Source organism: Rosa chinensis, chromosome 5, assembly GCF_002994745.2.
Source record: "Rosa chinensis cultivar Old Blush chromosome 5, RchiOBHm-V2, whole genome shotgun sequence".
In the NCBI taxonomy this organism is placed as follows: Eukaryota; Viridiplantae; Streptophyta; class Magnoliopsida; order Rosales; family Rosaceae; genus Rosa; species Rosa chinensis.
This window is the reverse complement of record NC_037092.1, coordinates 48,304,577-48,323,351: the sequence shown is the minus strand read 5'-3', so window position 1 is coordinate 48,323,351 and position 18,775 is coordinate 48,304,577. Positions and strand designations below refer to the sequence as shown.

General features: G+C 39.9%; 1 protein-coding gene across 1 annotated transcript; it reads right to left on the bottom strand.

The window, feature by feature from the left end:
• Positions 1-6,786: 6,786 nt before the first annotated feature.
• Positions 6,787-8,730, bottom strand: LOC112166977 (NDR1/HIN1-like protein 13). Its single transcript, XM_024303914.2, has 2 exons — positions 8,362-8,730; positions 6,787-7,801 (listed from the first exon to the last, which is right to left on the bottom strand). The coding sequence occupies exon 2, from the start codon at positions 7,720-7,722 to the stop codon at positions 6,943-6,945; it is 780 nt and encodes a 259-aa protein (XP_024159682.1). The 5' UTR covers positions 7,723-7,801; positions 8,362-8,730; the 3' UTR covers positions 6,787-6,942.
• Between the last annotated feature and the right edge of the window lie 10,045 nt (positions 8,731-18,775).

Here is an 18,775-nt window from a genome sequence, read left to right as displayed (position 1 = left end):
ACAAATGTCCCCATGATAATTAAGGTCCACCTCTTAACAACCTGCATTAAAATTAGGTGTAATTACCAAAGCTGCCACCCGCAGCTCTCTCTCTCCCCTTTGGTTATCCGTGCTCATCTGAACTGTTGAGAATATATATACATCCCACATGGAAAAAATGGGACATTGCCTATAGGTTTATAAGGGTTTGGGCCACTCCATCCATTGCCAATTGGTTTTGGATGTGAACCCCAGATTACTTTATCATGGTATCAAAGCGGGTTACACACGTGTGCATGCCTAACGGCCACACGGGCTCCACGTCACCCAAGTTGTCCATGTTTATGGCTTTAAAATTCGCCATACGTGCCGGGGCGTGTTGAGAATATATATACATCCCACATGGGAAAAATGAGACATTGCCTATGGGTTTGGGCCACTCCATCTATTGCCAAATTGTCCACATTTATGGCTTGAAAATTCGCCACACGTGCGAGGGCGTGTTGAGAATATATATACATCCCACATAGGAAAAAAGGGACCATGCCTATGGGTTTATAAGGGTTTGGGCCATTCCATCCATTGCCAATTAGTTTTGGATGTGAACCCCAGATTACTTTATCATATAGTAAGAGCCAGATCTATATGGTATGGTACTCCACGCACACATATAATGAAAATTAGAAAACTACAAATTCAGGCTACTTCAGATTCTCCTACTTGGAATATTGCTGCTTTGTCTCCCTTAATTAGTCGAATCATAATTCCGGGCCAAACACCACCACAATCAACACTCAGGGTCTCCAATCCAACAATTAATTCGTAGTATATTATTACAATGAATTTGAAGTTGTCCTTAGTAATACTACCATGACCAACATGAGTAATAACTTAATTAATTTAATTCTTAAAAATGAAATCGTAGAGTTTCATGTAGAGTTAAGTTTAGTTTGTATATATTTTGTATTTATGGTAGAATAGATAGAGTTTTTTTTTTTTTTTTTTTTTTGAATATATAGAAGTTGATATCATTCAAGGAGGGCTTTGAAGGATTTAATCGTTCAGAATCGTCCTCAGATCGTCTTTCTCTGTGAGACAAAAATTAGTAGTGTTGCTGGCTTCCATGATCTGCATCGTGCGCTAGGATTTCCACACTCAAAGGAGGTGTTGAGTGTTGGGCAATCAGGAGGGTTAGGGATGTTCTGGAATGATGAAGTTAATGTGCAGGTTCGAACTTTTTCTGCCCACCATATTGATCTGGAGATTGGTGGTGGTCCGGGAGATCTGAGGTGGAGGCTTACTGGTTTTACGGGTATCCTACAACGGCGGAGAGAGATAAGTCTTGGCAATTGCTCAAAGACCTCCGTGATCTGGATTCTTTGCCTTGGGTTGTTATTGGGGATTTCAATGAAATTCTTAATAATAGCGAGAAGTTGGATGGACCTCCAAGAGCAGAGAGACAAATGCGTGGGTTTTGTGAAGCCCTAGGATATGGAGATCTTCTTGATCTAGGGTTTCAAGGAGTGATGTCTACATGGTGGAATTCTGAGACAAGACTCAGGCTGGATCGTGCGGTCTGCACCCCTTGTTGGTATGATATCTTTGGTTGTGCTCGAGTCCGACATTTGTCTCCGAGTGATTCAGATCATGTCCCAATATTGCTGCAGGCTAGTGCAGTTCAGTTGCCACATAAAGCACGTTAGCATCACTTCAAATTCGAACTGTTGTGGCTTCAGCATGGTGAGTGTGATGGGGTAGTGAAGAGTGCATGGGCTACTGACATTGCTGGCAGCCCTATGTATTCTGTTGTTAAGAAAATTGAGCACACTTGTCTGCGACTCAATGTTTGGCAGAGACAGACTTTTAAGGCTCGTCAACAGGAGATGCTAGGCATAAGGGAACGTCTGGAGGAGCTGTTAGGGGTACCGTTTTCGATGGGTGCTCAAAATGAGAAGAAAGATTTGATGGGTCGTCTACAGTCACTTCTGTCACAAGAAGAGTTGTTTTGGAGACAAAGATCAAAGGTCTCTTGGTTAAAGGAGGGGGATAGGAATACTAGCTATTTCCATCGAAAAGCTTCAAATCGAAGGAGGAAGAATTCGATTAAGGGTTTATATGATGAACAAGGTCAATGGTGTGATGACGATGATGGAATGGAAAAGGTTGTCACTGACTACTTCACAAAAATGTTTACTACATCAAACATTGATCTGGACGCTGTAGCGACTACTCTTGCAGCTATACAGCCTTGTGTCACGCATGGTATGAATGAGCAACTTTGTGCGTCGTATTCTCAAGAGGAAGTGAAGGATGCATTATTCCAGATGTATCCTACTAAATCTCCGGGACCGGATGGCATGCCTCCCATTTTTTTCCAACACTATTGGGAAACTATTGGAGCAGATGTTACAGAGGCAGTTCAGGATTTTCTGCATTCAGGTCAACTACTTCCTCAAATCAATTTTACTCATATTTGCTTGATTCCCAAAGTAAATAATCCGGAACACATGTCGGATTTGAGGCCAATTGCTCTCTGTAACGTGATTTACAAAATTTGTTCAAAGGTAATTGCTAATAGGTTGAAGCAGTTCTACCCTCTCTGATTTCCCCTTATCAAAGTGCTTTTGTTCCTGGGAGGTTGATCACTGATAACATTCTGGTAGCTAATGAGATTGCCCACTTTGTTCATAATAAGAGAGAGGGAGGGGAAGGTTTTATGGCATTGAAGCTCGATCTAAGTAAAGCATATGATCGAATCGAATGGACTTTTCTAAGAAAGGTTCTGGACCGGTTTGGTTTTAATCCTGATTGGATTGAGATGGTGATGCAGTGCATTAGTTCAGTGAGATACTCTTTTTTGGTGCGTGGAAAACCCCGAGGTTTAGTTATTCCAAGTAGAGCATTGAGACAAGGAGATCCATTATCCCCTTATCTATTTTTGCTTGGCGTTGAAGGTTTTTCTGCTTTGCTAAGACAGAAACAGGAGATGGGTTTACTTCCAGGTATTGAGGTATGTCATGATGCTCCTGCCGTAAATCATCTTTTGTTCGCGGATGATAGTATGTTATATGCTCAGGCTTCATTGGAGGATTGTTACCAGATTCAAGATGTTATTGAAACTTATGGGAGAGCTTCTGGACAACTTGTTAATTTCGATAAGAGTTCAGTGGTTTTCAGTAAGAATGTGTCAGGCTTTATGCAAGATGAAGTGTTGAGTTTATTAGGTGTTGAGGTGGTTGAATCTCATGAACGATATCTAGGGCTGCCTACTTATGTGGGGAGGAAGAAAACAGCCACCTTTCAGTTTATTAAGGACAATCTAGCTAAGAAGCTTTCTTGTTGGCAAGGGAAGATGTTGAGCGGAGCAGGAAAAGATATATTGATCAGAGTAGTGGCGCAAGCTTTACCTACCTATGCAATGAGTGTTTTTCAGTTAACACAGAACTTTTGTCTGGATCTTGAGCAGATGTGTGCCCGATTTTGGTGGGGAAGCACCAATAACAAGAGGAAAATACATTGGAAAACATGGAATGCATTGTGTAATCAGAAGGAAGAGGGGGGTCTTGGCTTTCGTAGCCTTTCGAACTTCAATTCAGCAATGCTTGCTAAGCAGGCGTGGAGGGTGATTTCTAACCCCAACTCTCTTATTGCTCGTCTTTATAAAGCAAAGTACTACCCTACAGAGTCCTTTTGGACAGCAGAATTACATACCTCTCCTTCTTATTTATGGAGAAGTATCTTCTCTACAAGGGAACTTTTACAAGAAAGTGTTTATTGGCAAATTTGGTAATGGGACGCAGGTAAACATTTGGTCGGACTCGTGGGTGCCTAGTTTACCAAGTGGGAAACCCAATGTGAATGCAACGGCCTTGGAGGAGGTGGCCGGGGTACAAGATCTGATCTCCACTACTGGAAGTTGGAATGTTGAGCTAATTAATAGGCTTTTTTTTCTGTGGAGGAAGCAGAAGCGATATTGAGCATACCACTAAGCTCAAGGAATGTAGAAGATAGATTGGTATGGAAGTTAGAGAGGGATGGTAAGTATTCGGTAAAAACTGCTTATCGATTCTCTCTTTCTCATTCTAATTCTAGAAGTCCATTTGAACTCTTTGTTGGTGTCGATTTTTGGAAGAAATTATGGAAGGTTGTGATGCCTAGTTCAGCGAAGATTCATATTTGGAGGGTTTGTCATAACATTCTCCCTTCAAAGGAAAGGTTACTGTCTAGAAGAGTGCCTTTGGAAACACAGGTTTGTGTTCTTTGTGAAAGTGCAACTGAGACATCTTTGCACATTTGTTGTGATTGTCCTTTTACAAAACAGGTTTTACAGGGTAATGGTGTGTTGGTTCACACTTGTTTCAGTCCACAAGCTTTGAATTGTGACTTGCTAGGGTGGTTGAGCATCTGTGTTCAGGCTTTATCGTTAAAGGATTTGGGGGATCTTCTGTTTCTTTTGTGGAGTGTGTGGAAGGAAAGAAATAGTATGGGATGATATGAAAGGTCAACCTTGGGATGTTCTACTTAAGGCTACTACAAGATTACAGGATTTTCGTTTTCATAATACTAGGCCGACATTGAGGGAGCCTAGCAGCTCAAGATTGGCTCGGTGGCGGGCTCCATCAGTGGGGATCTATAAAATTAATGTGGATGGCAGTTTTGATCATGTTTCAAGAAATGGTAGCGCTGGTTTTGTGGTGCGTGATTGCAATGGCACCATGATAGCAGGAGGAGGGAAACCGCTGTGTGGGTTGCTTTCAGCTGAACATGCAGAAGCATTGGCATGTAAACTAGCTTTTCACTTTGTCTTGGATCAGGTTTTGGTACCGGCCATAGTGGAGACTGACTCTCAGCTTGTGCAGCAGCAATTGTGCAGGTCTGGGGGGAGTAATTTCTCACATCTTGGGTGGCTTTATGATGATTTGGGCTCCATTTTGAGAGCTCACTCTAATTTGAAGGTCGTTTATACCTAAAGAGGTGCTAATAAAGCAGCTCATCTGATGGCTGCATCTGTTAGTTCGTTTTCTCGAGAATGTTTTTATTTTTCTCCTCCTCCCTTTCTGCTTGCTGTTATTGCAGCTGAGCAAGACCATATGTAATTCTTATTATTCTTAATAAAAGCTGACCTCTTCTTTTCAAAAAAAAAAAAAGTTTAGTTTGTATATATTTTGTATTTATGGTAGAATAGATAGAGTTTTTTTTTTTTTTTTTTTTTTTTTTTTTTTTTTTGAATATATAGAAGTTGATATCATTAGATCAACAACCAATAGGCTAGAGTTTACCATAACTTACATAAGCAAAACTCAGCAAGAAAATCCGAACTAAACTATCTAAGTAAGAGTAGATCATTAAAATCTCTGGGACGCTCACATTTAAGCGAGCCTGTACAAGAATGAAAAAACCTCGCCTCCTATGGAAAAGAAATCATTCAACTAGTTCCCACTTACCAATCACGCAATTGTGGTAGAAGTAAGATACTAGAAACGTCATAGAAGACTCATAGAAGTTAATCCAACCTCACACGGGCTCAATATCCTAATCTCATTAGGGCCCAGATTGCCTTAATTTGAGCCCAAGCCCCTAGGCCCAAACCCAAATCAAGTCTTGCTTAGCAGGATGCCACTCCTGCCCCATCAGCCCAAATTTGAGCCTAGGCCCAGAGACCCAGGCCCAAACCCAAGCAAACAGCCAAAAAGGAACACTGTGCTCCTTTTCCTTCACCGTCGTCAAGAACTCCGGCGGCATCCTGTTCGACCACAGCTCCGGTGGCCGATTGCTGGAAATAGACCACCGCTGCTGAGCTGTCTCCACCGCCGTTAGGTCCCGCGGCCATCCAATCCACCACTGCATTGGAACTGCAAATCTGAACCACTCAGCTGCAATCCGAAACACTTCAATCCCAAACCAAAGAAAAGCAACTCTCAGACCCGGATTCACCAAACTACCAATTTGAAATCTAGAACGATCGACCAACGACCTACAATAGATCTTTCCCCTGCGCCTGCTGGAAGTCAAGCAGTATTCCGACCTACAACCCAAAAGTCCAGATTAGAGCAATCTGATCGAAGCTTCTCAGATCAGAAACCACCAACACGACCACCAACGTGATTACATAGAGCTTTCCTCCGCAAACCTAGAACCAGGACAGTCTCACCAAGCCGTGACCGGTGCTAGACGAGATCGGATCTGGCGGCCGCCGCTTTGCAAGTCACCCTAGGTTTAGGGTTTCGACTATAAAGAGACTAATTAGTGACAGAAAGCTGCATATAAACGTGTTTAGCGTAGCCTTTGATCATTCTCCAATCAACATAACCTCTAAAAAAGAAAAACAGACGAATGAAGTGCAATAGATAGAGTTTATTTTGTATCTAGATGTTTAAATATTTGTTCTTCCTCTCTTTTCTATTTCAAAAACTATATCTTCTCTCGTGTACTCCTACAATGAACAGAGATTGAATGCTTTGATATGCACTTTACACTCATAAAATCTTCTCTGACTTTTAGTATTGTTAGTTTTGTGTTGTTGCACCACATATAACCCTCCAAATTTTCATTTTTATATGTTTGTTAATCCTTTTAGGAACTCCTTGAATTTTACCAAGAAGTGGTTTGAGTAGAAAAGAACATGTAAAACCAAGGGAATTTAATATTTGACTATGACGGATAAAAATTAAAGAAGAGAAGAAGTCCGCGACCCATGGATGAATTCTCAGCTCGATCTGCCACCAAACTTGTCTAGAGATATTGTTAGAAAAAAATAAATAAAAAGTGTTTATACAAATTCAATCAATCACTGTCCAGGACACGAAATTATTGTAAGAATATTTTCTATACCAGAGACTAAAACCCCAATAAATTCCTTCAAAAAATGCAAACCAATATGTTTCATAAGCAAGAAAAATGAGAACCAATACACAGGAGTAATATATATATATATATATATATCATGACGTACGATCCAGTCGTCTACCAAGGATCCACACCGTAGTTGCAGTCGTTAGAAACAATCTTGGCGTCTGAGGTCAGCTTATCCACCGTTAAATCACAGTCAACTTTAACGGTAATCGTCCACGTCTTAAGGGACCCCACTTTGATTCTAACGGGGGCTCGGACATGCAGAAGAAACGCCACCTTGCCGTGGCTCTGCGCCACCACCAGCCCGTTTTGCACCGCGCTCGTCAGCCTGATCCCGCTCCCCGTCAGCACCGTTTTCAACTCCGTCACGTTCTTCGGCGGCTGATAAAACGCCGGCAGAGCGCCGTCACACAACTGGATGTGAGTGTAGAACACGTTGGCCGAGCTGTCTCGCTCGTAGTAGATCCCGATTTTCCTGTTAGGGTTATCCGCACGCACGGTCACGTCGATCACCGGCGAGATGGTCGACGACGCGGAGGTGAAGTTGAAGCCTTTGAATGCGATTTTTTGGACGGAGTAGTTGGGGGACTCGGGGCGGACGACGAGGTAGAAGACTGCGGCGGCGATGGCGGAGAGGAGGATGAGAGAGGCAAGGATGCCGAGGATCCAGCAGAAGCAGACGCGGCAGCAGTTGCGGCGAGGCTTTCGGCGAGTGTAGTTCTTGTAGAGGGTGGCGTTCTCCGGCGGTGGGACGCGGTAGACTTGGTCCTTGGGGATTTGGACCACGTAGGTCCCCGGCTGAGGGAGGCCAGAGTTGTTGTTGTCGTTGGAGGCATGCAACGGCGCCGTATGGGCAGCCGGCGAATCGCCCGGGTGGACTCGGTCGGCCATTTTGAGGGGACTGAGAGTTTGAGGCGCTCGACTCTCCTTAATACTATTGAAACCCGCGTTAAGGGTATATTTGGAATTTCTGGAAGAAAATAAAACAGAGAATATTAGGCATTAATTTAATTTTAATAGTCTGATGAGGCATTAATTTCAGATGATTGAATATTGTTTTGTTTTTTTTTTTTTTATCGGGATATTTTTTTGCTTTTGAGTGTATTAAATTACCAGAAACGGGAAAACACGAATAATTATACTTTTTAATAATTATCTATAATTTAATTTTATATAGAGAAGGGAGAAAGAGTAATTAAATCAAGAAAAAAAAGGAAGAAGACAAAGGTTTCCTCGTCAGACAATAGTTTAAGAAGAGGCTAAGTGGGGTGCACGTTAGAGTAATAGTAAAACGAGTGTTTAGAGGGGAATGAAACTCCTGAACGGACGACAATGCATATTATTAATTAACAGCATCCTACAGATTACAATAACTCGGTAAAGGAAATTTCGAGAAATCAGGACCTGAGTTATGAGATTAACATAGTGATATTCGATTTTTGGATCGAAGAATATATAATCATCATGATGAAATGAATATATGATCGAGAAGAGATCGAAAGAATTGGAAAGAAGGAGATGGGGATTTACCTCAACTGATGGGTATGCTCCGATGTTGATCTCAGAAGCAAATGAAGAAGATTAGAACCCGTCTGGCAATTAGAGATTCAAGATTGGACCAAAGACGTCGATCGATCTGTAGGAAGCATATATATACTGGCCGGGATTAGGTAGCTAGTATATATGGTTGTGAAAATGATGTAGTATGAGACTGACTGAGTCTGTACGTGTTGAGTTGGATTAGCCAAAATTTAAACTGACCGAGTAATTAAGAAGAAGGATTGGGATTTGGCTGGGTTGGATACAGTTCGCTGTTGGGTGTCAAGAAGTAGTAGAGTATTAGAAGGAAGCAAAGCAAATCAGAAAGACGAGGGTGGAGATCGAGAATGAGTCAATTAGTGACGGGCCTGTCTCTCTTTTAAATATTAATGTTCGTGTGTGTGGACAGACTGCAGCGTTTCGTGTGTAATACCGAGTAAATGGCAGTTGGCACACGCTTCTTCTCTTTCATTTTCTTTTCCATTGCAAACGTATATGTATTTATTACCGTCTTATTACGTTTGCTTAAAATTGATTTCTATTTTTGGTTTTGGTTTCCCAAAAACATGTGTGTGCCATTTTACCACCTAAATCACCACCGTTGATTTTCAGATCGATTTGGGTCAGGACTCAGGATGGTTATGGGGCGGCTTGCGATGGAAATCAAATCACCAATACCATTCCCATTTTCATTTTCAAGTCCATTCTTTGCCCCTCTATCCCCAATAAAATTATCCGGGATTTCCTATCCCTATTTTCATTAGACATCCATAAGCCCGATCTCTAATAAGAATTTAATTAAGGGAAGTGAAATTTGCACCCCCAATATTACAATCTGCACCCCTTTCTTAATTTTTTAATATTTTCTGATGCCTTCTTATATTTGTTTCCCATATTACCCTTCTTCTCCAACCATTTTTCTTCAGTCTCTCTCTCTCTCTCTCTCTCATCGAATCCCAAATCCCCAACTGCTGCATTCAGTGCCCGGAAGCCTCCTCCACAACCGACCCATCATCAAGGATGGCAAGCTCTACCTCATCTCAGCTCACGAACAGCCCGATCGGCTTTTCAAGAGCTGGTATGCTCTCTACTCCACTGTCAGAACGAAAAGAAAACCACCCGATTGACTCCACCCGGGTCCATCGATTACAGTCCGGCCGTTTCTCTCTCGGCGAGTTCGTCGCATTCACTTCTTACGGCTCTCGTCCCTGGGACGGCGAGTTTCACCAACTCAATACTGACATCGTCGTCTTCCGAGCTTCACAACCCGGAAAGCTTGTGGTGGTCTGTGAGCGCGGCGGGTTGTCCGCCTGGTCCCGCGACTCCGTCATCTACTTTCATCGCTAAGACGACGACGGCTGGTGAAACCCGATTTCTGTCCTGACGCCGATCTCTTCGCGTTTAATCTCGATTTCGAAGGAAACCCAGGCGTCAAAATCGTCAAGTCCGATGGGTCCAAGTGTTGGACTTTAATCAAAGGCCACAGCCTTCTACAGCTGCTGGAGCCCCACAGAGAGACACATCATATACACATCCATAGGCCCAAGTTTTCCAGCGATCTTCTCGGCTGTTCGAGGTATGAACTTTCTTCTACTCATTGTGCTCTACACGTTGGTATAATTGGTTTTGAGTTTTGATGGATGGGTGTTTTGATTGTTTCGGCCTCCGTCGTCGTTCACTGTGCTTGGCTAGCCGTCTGTCTCACTGTGCTTCGAATGCTTTGGCCCCCTCTCCGATTGCTGCAGAAGCTTTGGCTCTGCAACTTCTCTCTTTCTGCAAAGCTTCCCACAACTTTTTGTTTTGTTGTTCTTGTTACTATTGGCCTGTGTGTGTGTGTCAGCCAACGAGGAGAAACGGGTTTGAGAGGATGAGATGCAGCTTTGAGTTTGAGTTGGTCGGAGAAGAAGGGTAATATGGGAAACAAATATAAGAGGGCATCAGAAAATATTAAAAAATTAGAAAGGGGGTGCAGGTTGTAATATGGGGGGTGCAAATTTCACTCCCCTTAATTAATAAAACATTATTTTTTCTTAATTTTCTTCTAAAAATTAAATTAATGTAACATAAATTTCTATTCTTAAATACATACTAAAATGGTTCTTAATCTTGCAAAATATATGATTTAATATGAAGTTAAACCATAAAAGAAAATGTAGGCACTAAAATATATATTCTTTAATTAAAAAAGGAATAAGAAAACTATTGTTGGGGCGGGTTTGAGAACGGGGATCACAATATCATCTTAGGTATATTGATTTCATAGGAATGAATTTAATCTTATATGTCTGCAAATTATTCATTGATGAATTGTAGATTTTAGAATTTGAATTGAAATTTAAAATTGAGCTAAAATTGTGATTCAACTAGTGAATTTGTAATTATTTACCTTATTTTATTCTAAGGGTAAAATGAACCATTACAAAAAACAAATGGATCGCGATTAATAAGAAAATATGCCTGGACTAATAACAAAAATGACTTGGATCGAAAAATCTTAGAAAAGAATTTGGTAAGTGTTAGTGATACAGCTATATATAAATTTCTGGTGTGACACATTTGTGATACACATATATGTAAGATTCTAGAGTGATACAATTGTCATACAACGAGCGGTCGAACGAAGAGGGAATAGAGTGAAGAAACTTGAGGACCACAGATTTAGGGCAGAGATCGGAGCAATCGGTCCAAATGTTCATTGAAGTTGAAATCAGATGGTAAGGGTTTGACTGAGGCGATGATGAAGGCACTGAGGTGCTCATAGAAAGGCGGATAGGAACTTAGGGCACGTTTACTTACTTGGAATGGAAGGGAAAATTCAGATCAGGGGTTTCCGAAAATGGAAACAAACTAGGGTTTTTTCTGAATTTATCCAAAAATGGAAACTTTTTCCGTTGGCCATAACTGCTTCATACGAACTCCGATTTTCACATTCTACATATCCACGAACTTGTATCGATACGCTCTACGACTTCCGTGAAGGAAATTTTTGGAGAAACTCAATGAATAAAAAATCAACCTCTTGACTCCTCGAAAATAACACGTTTCGAGTAATTATTCGTCCGAAATACTTTCGCTCCACTCTTGAACCACGAAATCTTACTAACGAACACTTTATTAATTTCAGAAAATTTCAAGAAATTAATAACGAATTTTAGAGGTCTTACACTTATGATGGGTCGGGTTTTGAACCCCATGTACCGTTCTTAGGTTTTGTAAAATATATAAACCTTAATTCTCAGTGGCCCATACCTCATGTACTGTTCTTAAAAATTTCCCTTATATTAAAGGATAAACTGTCCTAAAAAGATTTGGTGGCCTATTGAGCAACATAACACTCAAAAATGGCCTTATATGTCATTAGCCCCAAAAAAAAAAAAAAAATTTAACACTTGTGGGCAAAAAATCCTCTACTTCTGGGATAGAAATAATTTTTTTTTTTCCATTTAACTACAATGATAAGGAGGAGAAGGAATAAAATTGATGGCCTCTTTGATGCTATTGGAATCTGGACAGATAATCCTGCCACAATAAAGCAAATTGCTGCTGATTTTTTAAAAAACTTATTTACTGTGGAAGTTGATCATGACTTGAGATTCCACATTCCTTGGTTTTTCCCTAATATTGATACTAATAATTTTTTGTGGATGAATAGACGTCCCATCTCTAATCAAGATGTGCATGATGCTTTGTTTAGGAGTGGAAGACTAAAAGCCCCTGGAGTTTATGGTTTTCCTGCTTTGTTCTATCAGCAACATCCGTCTCTTTGTTCCTCTGGGATCATCAACGTTGTTAAGATTGCTTTCCATACTGGTAAAATTCCTTCTGGCCTTAATCTTACCTTGATAGCTTTGGTTCCAAAAAATGCAAGCCCCTCAGCACATGCCTTTGTTTAGACCTATTAGTTTATGTTGTACTGTTTACAAGATAATTTCTAAAAATTTTGTTGGAAGAATCAGATCTATGCTTGGGAAATGGATAAGTCGAAGCTTTGTTCCTAGTAGACATATATCTGACAACATGATGATTGTTCAAGAGATTATGCATAAGTGCAAAAACTCTAAAGGGGGTTAAGGTTTTATGGCTTGGTTGATTATCCAAAGCTTATGACAAGCTTAGTTGGTCTTTCATTGAACAGGTTCTGTATGAAATTAAAATCCCTAATTTTCTTGTTAAGCTATCACGCCCCCGATTTTTAACACAAATAAAAATCGATATATAATCCCATAATTATACATGCGTGATCGTTCAGTCATCAATACCAAATACCAAGAAACTTTTTTTTTTCCTTCAACTAAATACATATTGATGCCCTGAACCCACTATGTCAATAATGACCCGCTCTGTAGAGTCATATATTACATAAGCTTACGAATTAAATTGCTACAACAAAATAAAACGGAAATGCTCCTCAGAGTTAACTACACAGCGGAAGTCCAAATAACGGTAAAGTCACAAAAATAGTTTCCTACCGTAAAGCTGCAAAGGCGCTACCTCAGCTTCTGCCCTGATTATCCTAACCTGCAGGATTAACCCCTACACCGTTGAATAGTGTACCGGGTTGTCACACAACAAACCCGGTAAGCTTTTGCAAGCCCGTATGAGTAACTCAAAACAACTCACACAAATTCACTGACTAAACCCACACGAATCACGAGATAAACTCACATGTTGCAATCAAGAAACAACTCACACAAATCACGGAATAAGCCTACATGAATCACAAGATAAACTCACACGAATCACGGAATAAGCCCACACGAATCACGAGATAAACTCAAACGTTTCAATCAAGAAACAACTCACACAAACCACGAGATAAACCCACACGAAATCACGCAAATCACCAGATAAACTCACACGTTTCAATCACGAAACAACTCATACAAATCCCAGGATAAAACCACATGTATCACGTTTCAAACAAGAAACAAAGCACGAGATAAACTCACACGAATCACGTTTCAATCAAGAAACAAAGCACGAGATAAACTCACACGAATCAAGTTTCAATCAAGAAACAAAGCACGACGGACAGACTAGAGCTCTAACTGATCGTATCCACTAACCCGGCCAAAGGCGTGAATTCCCAATTTTTCCCACCCACGATCACATTTCGTGATCCAAGATCCTCAACTCATAAGTCTTTGGATTCACGGTATAAATACCAAAACATTAAAGGAGTTGCATTGGACCCAAAATGTTACACGAATCTAAAATAAAAGATTCCCCGTAATTGATCCCTATCAATTACTCCCGGTACAAGACCCACATTTAAATAAACCACCCGCGAACTAAAATGTTCCACAATACACAACACTCTTCAAAACAATAGAAATCAACCATTTCACAAAATATTGTTTCATGAACAGTCACACCCCAAATCAATAAAATGAACGCACCCATAATTATTGTTTTATCACACAAATCCACCTACACATATATATTTCACGTAAATATATATACACGTAGACATTCACTCAGGAATGCCTACTAATACCAACTATAGTTTGCAGTTAACTAAATAACTATAAAACGATAAGGTAAGCCCGTTTGTAAATGAACATTGTGAGATTACTCACCTCGAAACTCCCGCTGAGTCTTCAATATAGAAGAAAGCAGCCAATCCACCAAAATAACCGTCCAATAAATACTTCGTTAAGTACTTAATCACATACGGTTTTAACTTAGTAACAATTCACAAACGATTTAAGTCCGAAACCCCTGTTTTGAACTAAAATCCCCAAAGTGGCGCCAATCGAGGCATAACCACATCCGAGACCTCCCAAGGTCTCCAGAATACTTCCACGATCGACATGTCAAATTCACAAGTCGATCGGACGCTCAAATCCTCACGAATTGAATCATCAAACGGTCCGAAACCGTAAAAATCACAATATATTCAAACGATCTCCAAAAATTGCATATTATATATCAAAACACTCGTATCGACGAGTAGAAGGTATATAATACCAGAAACTATCCCTTACATGGCCAGAAGGCCGCCAAAATGCCACCACAGTCGGCAGTGCAACCACCACAACCACCACTAGCTAAAACTCAAAACTAGCTTAATCCAACCATCCAAAATGTCAAGAACATCAAATATATCAACTTTAATACTTGAGGTTCAAGCCACCTCGGCCTAGAACACTGCCTATCGCTGCTACAAACCGCCATGAACTATTCACCTTGAGTTGATGCGATTCCGACGTGAATCGATCCAAACAAACACCACAGATCGATCAAGGAGGCTCCTACGAACTCAACCAAGAGAACTTGAAACCGTGGTGTCGCCGGAGCTACATTTTCCGACCGGGTCTGAATTCCTCAATCTATGCCGCCTTGCAACGCCGCTGTGGAGGAGAATCGCCGTTAAAGGCCACTATAGGGAGGAGCAGAACAAGGAGGCGAACAAGGTGGCCAAGTTTCACGGCTGGAGACCGCCGGAGCTCCTCGGAAAAGCCGGATCGGATCACCGGGTTCAGGTCGGGTCAGACGTGGGTGAGGAGAGAGAACGGAGAGTTTCAGATTTCCGGAAATGGAAAGTGGGAAAAATGAAAATAGTAACTTTCCCGAAAGGGAAACCCTTATATATAGTAACTTTCCAAAATTTTAAACCCTCATAACTTTCTCATACAAACTCCGATTTCCGCGTTCCACATACCCACGAACTCTTATCGACGCGCTCTACAACTTTCGTGAAGGAAGTTTTTGGAGAATCCAAACGTACCAAAAGTCAACCTTGAACCTCCTTTAAATCCACACTTTTCGAATAATAATTCGGCCGAAACACTTCCGCTCCATCCACGAGCCACGAAACAGTCCAATAACTGATACGCTCAAAGCAAGCATATAATTTAACCCTATAAAATGTCATCGTTAGTATATAGTAAATAGGGATCGTTCTATTCTGGGGATTGAGGGTACACCTGTCATTGTACAACAAGTAAAGAATTAAAATAAAAACAAAGTATATTATTTATAAAAATAAAATAAAGTATATACAAATTATGAAATAAAAGAGGGGGGGGGGGGTTTAGGTTTAGGGTTTTCGAAAATTAAAAGAAATAAAACTAAGGAAACACAAAAACACAAGTACAAGAATGAAACATAAGAAACAAAGATCAAAACCAATTCCATAATCAAATTCAAATCAACCTACAATTATTCTTCCAAGTCATGAGAAAGAAGTTGATCATGTGAAACATTTGAAGCAAACGATTTCCCATATTTTACTTTCCTTTACTAATTAATCTAAGTGAAAGCACCTAGATCAATCCTATCAAACATGCAATCAAAGTCTAGAAAGCTAGCTAATCAAAACATGTTCAACGCAATAAGTAAGAGAAAGGTTATCAACTTAAGTGCACAACTTAGTATGAATAAGTTCATCTAATTGCAATCCTCTTCAATTAAATTCGACCTTTGTCGAAAGCCTTTACTACTTTTGATTTAGGTTCACAAAACTATTAGGTGAATCATTTACCTACATCTAGCACCAATTACATGCAAATTCTATAAGTGTCGACCCAAATAAGATAAACATATAAAAGATATCAATCAAGTAAATTTAATTGAACAATCTCACAAAAGCAACTTAGAATCATAATCATAGGAGTCGAAAATATCATTCAATCATAAAATTTCAGAATTAAACTTTGTTCAAATATTATTGTCAACTAGAAACAATTCCAACGAAATCAAACAAGGTTACAAAGAAAGAGGTTGAATTACACCGTGAGATGGAGATGGGAATGGAGAAGTTGACGTTATGGATTCTTGAATCTTGGAAGTAAGTCTTCAAGGTGGAGGATGGATGATGATGCTCACGACTCCTTCTTCTTCTTCTTCTTCCTTGCTTGAAACGTACCTTTAGGGAATATAGGAATGAATCTAGATGCATTTTGAACCTTTTCTTGATGTCCACACTTATTCTTTCCTTAAAACTCTCCCTTGAAAATCTCTTGACGCAAACTTTTATTTTCTTCTTGATTTTCACGCCAACTTTCTCTCTTTCTCTTGGTATTTTCTTCTTGATTTTCACGCTAGCTTTGGGCTTCTACTTTAGCTGACCTCAGAAAACTGTTTGCCAAAGCTGAGAGAAGAGGTTTTCCTGGGATGATTGGAAGCATCAACTGCATGCACTGACAATGAAAGAATTGCCCAACTGATTGGATTGGAGAATACAGTGGTCAAAAACATATCTCCACTATCATCCTCGAAGTAGTTGCATCGTACTACACATGGATATGACACGCCTTCTTTGGAATGCCAGGGGCATGCAACGACCTCAACATCCAGGCAAAGTCCCCATTGTTTGGCGAGCTTACTATTGGTTGAACACCTTAGATCCAATTCCAAGTGAATAACAGAATTCACAATTTAGGCTACTATCTTGCTGGATGTATCTATCCTAGATGGACAACTTTCCTGAAATCAATTCCAAGACTTACATGACCCAAGGATCTCAAGTTTTCCTAGGCTCAAGAGGGGTACAGGAAGGATGTTGAAAGATTTTTTGGTATTTTACAGTCGTACTTTAGTATTGTTAGAGGAGCTGCTCGTGGGTGGGATAAAGAAGATCTTCAATACATCATGTTGACTTTTATTATATTACAAAACATAAATGTCAAGGATGAAGACAGCGATGAAGACTTGGAGTCCGATGAAGAAAAGGAGAACAATATGAGGCCCAGGTTGGCTACAGTTTGGGAAGGACCGACCGGTGATGACTTTGATCCTGTTGGTAGAGATGATCATAATTTCAACGGATTTATGGATCGATATGACGCCATTAAATGTGAGTACACTCACTCAAACCTTCAAGAAGATCTTATAGAGCATTTGTGGAACATTCAAGGAAACTTACAGATCTAGATCTGGTAGATGTTTGAATAATTGGCTAATGTCTGGCCAAACTCAGTCCCAGTTGTGCTTTTCAATTTTTTTCTTATTGTTTGTGTGCTTTTGATTTTACTTGTATTATGTTGTTTGTATGCTATGATTTTTAATGTAAGGTGTGTGCTTTAATAAATGAAATTTTCAAATACAACTTTTATTTCATAACATTTATGCGTACATAATCGAAAACATAGGAAAAAGTACAATACAATTATTAGAAATACATAATCACCTAATTATTCTCATCCTCTCTAGGAATCCAATTTGTGTTTGAAGGGTCATTATTAGGGTGAGGATTGGTGGATTCACCCATAGAGAAATGTGAAAAGTGCGGTTGTGTAGGGAATCCATTGGTGTAAGGTGGTTGCGGATAGTATCCACTAGTGAATGGAGGTTGTGAGAATCCACCGGTGTAAGGTGGTTGTGGAAATCCACCTTTGAAAGGAGGTTGTGGGAGTGCATCACCGAAATGAGGTTGTGGGAATGCACCACCGAAATGTGGTTTCAGATAGTATCCACCCGTAGAAGGTGTTTGAAAACTTGACTCACCGTTGTTTCATCATCTTCTCTCTCACTATCTTCTTTTGCTTTCTTGACCAATAATGCTTTTTAGTTGGTGTCATCTGACTTGTATCCATCTCCATAATTCGATCTTCCCTCGCTTGAATAAGAAATGCCTCTTTTTGCATATCCATTTGCTAGCGTATACACTCTCGTTGATGTTCCTCTTGAAGACTTCGAGCAAATTCCTCATCAAGTTTCTTCTTGACAGTGATTGCCTCTTTTTGATTGCTCGCTATACTCTCGACAACGGTTGACAAAGGACTGGAATTGATACGCTAAAAGCAAGCACACAATTTAACCCAAAAAAATGTAATTGTCAGTATAGAATAAGTAGGGATCGTTCTAGCCAGGGATTGAGGGTACACTTGTAATTCCAAAAAACAAATAAAGAATTAAAAAATAAGAAGTATTATTTACAAAAATAAAACAAAGAATAAAAATATATACAAGTAAACACAAATAAAGGGGTTTTAGGATTATAAAGTCAAAAATTAAAATAAATAAAAGAAAGAAAAAGTAAAAACATATATACAAGGGGTGGTGTTGAATAATAAAAAAAATAAAGGGATGTAGCTATCACAACATTAATAAAAAAAACAAAGAGATGAGGATAGTGGCTGCAATTAAATAAATGTTACAAATTATCTCTTTCTCAAATTCAAACAAGTTGAATGTTTGACCAAGTTTCAACGGGGAAAAGCTACAAAAAAAAACATAAACAAAGGAAAGCATTCAAATTGTGATTCAAATATCTCAAAGTGAGATAAGAACAAAGCGGTGTCTAAGTTAAATATCGGAGTCAAGGAGGAAATCTCTGTTCAGCAGCTTATCCACGTGAGCCTCGGGAATTTCAAATTTCAAACGAGTGTTTATCTAGCTTCTAGAGCCTTCATTGCCTCCTATATAAAGAACACAAACCTGCACAAGAAATGGACGGAGG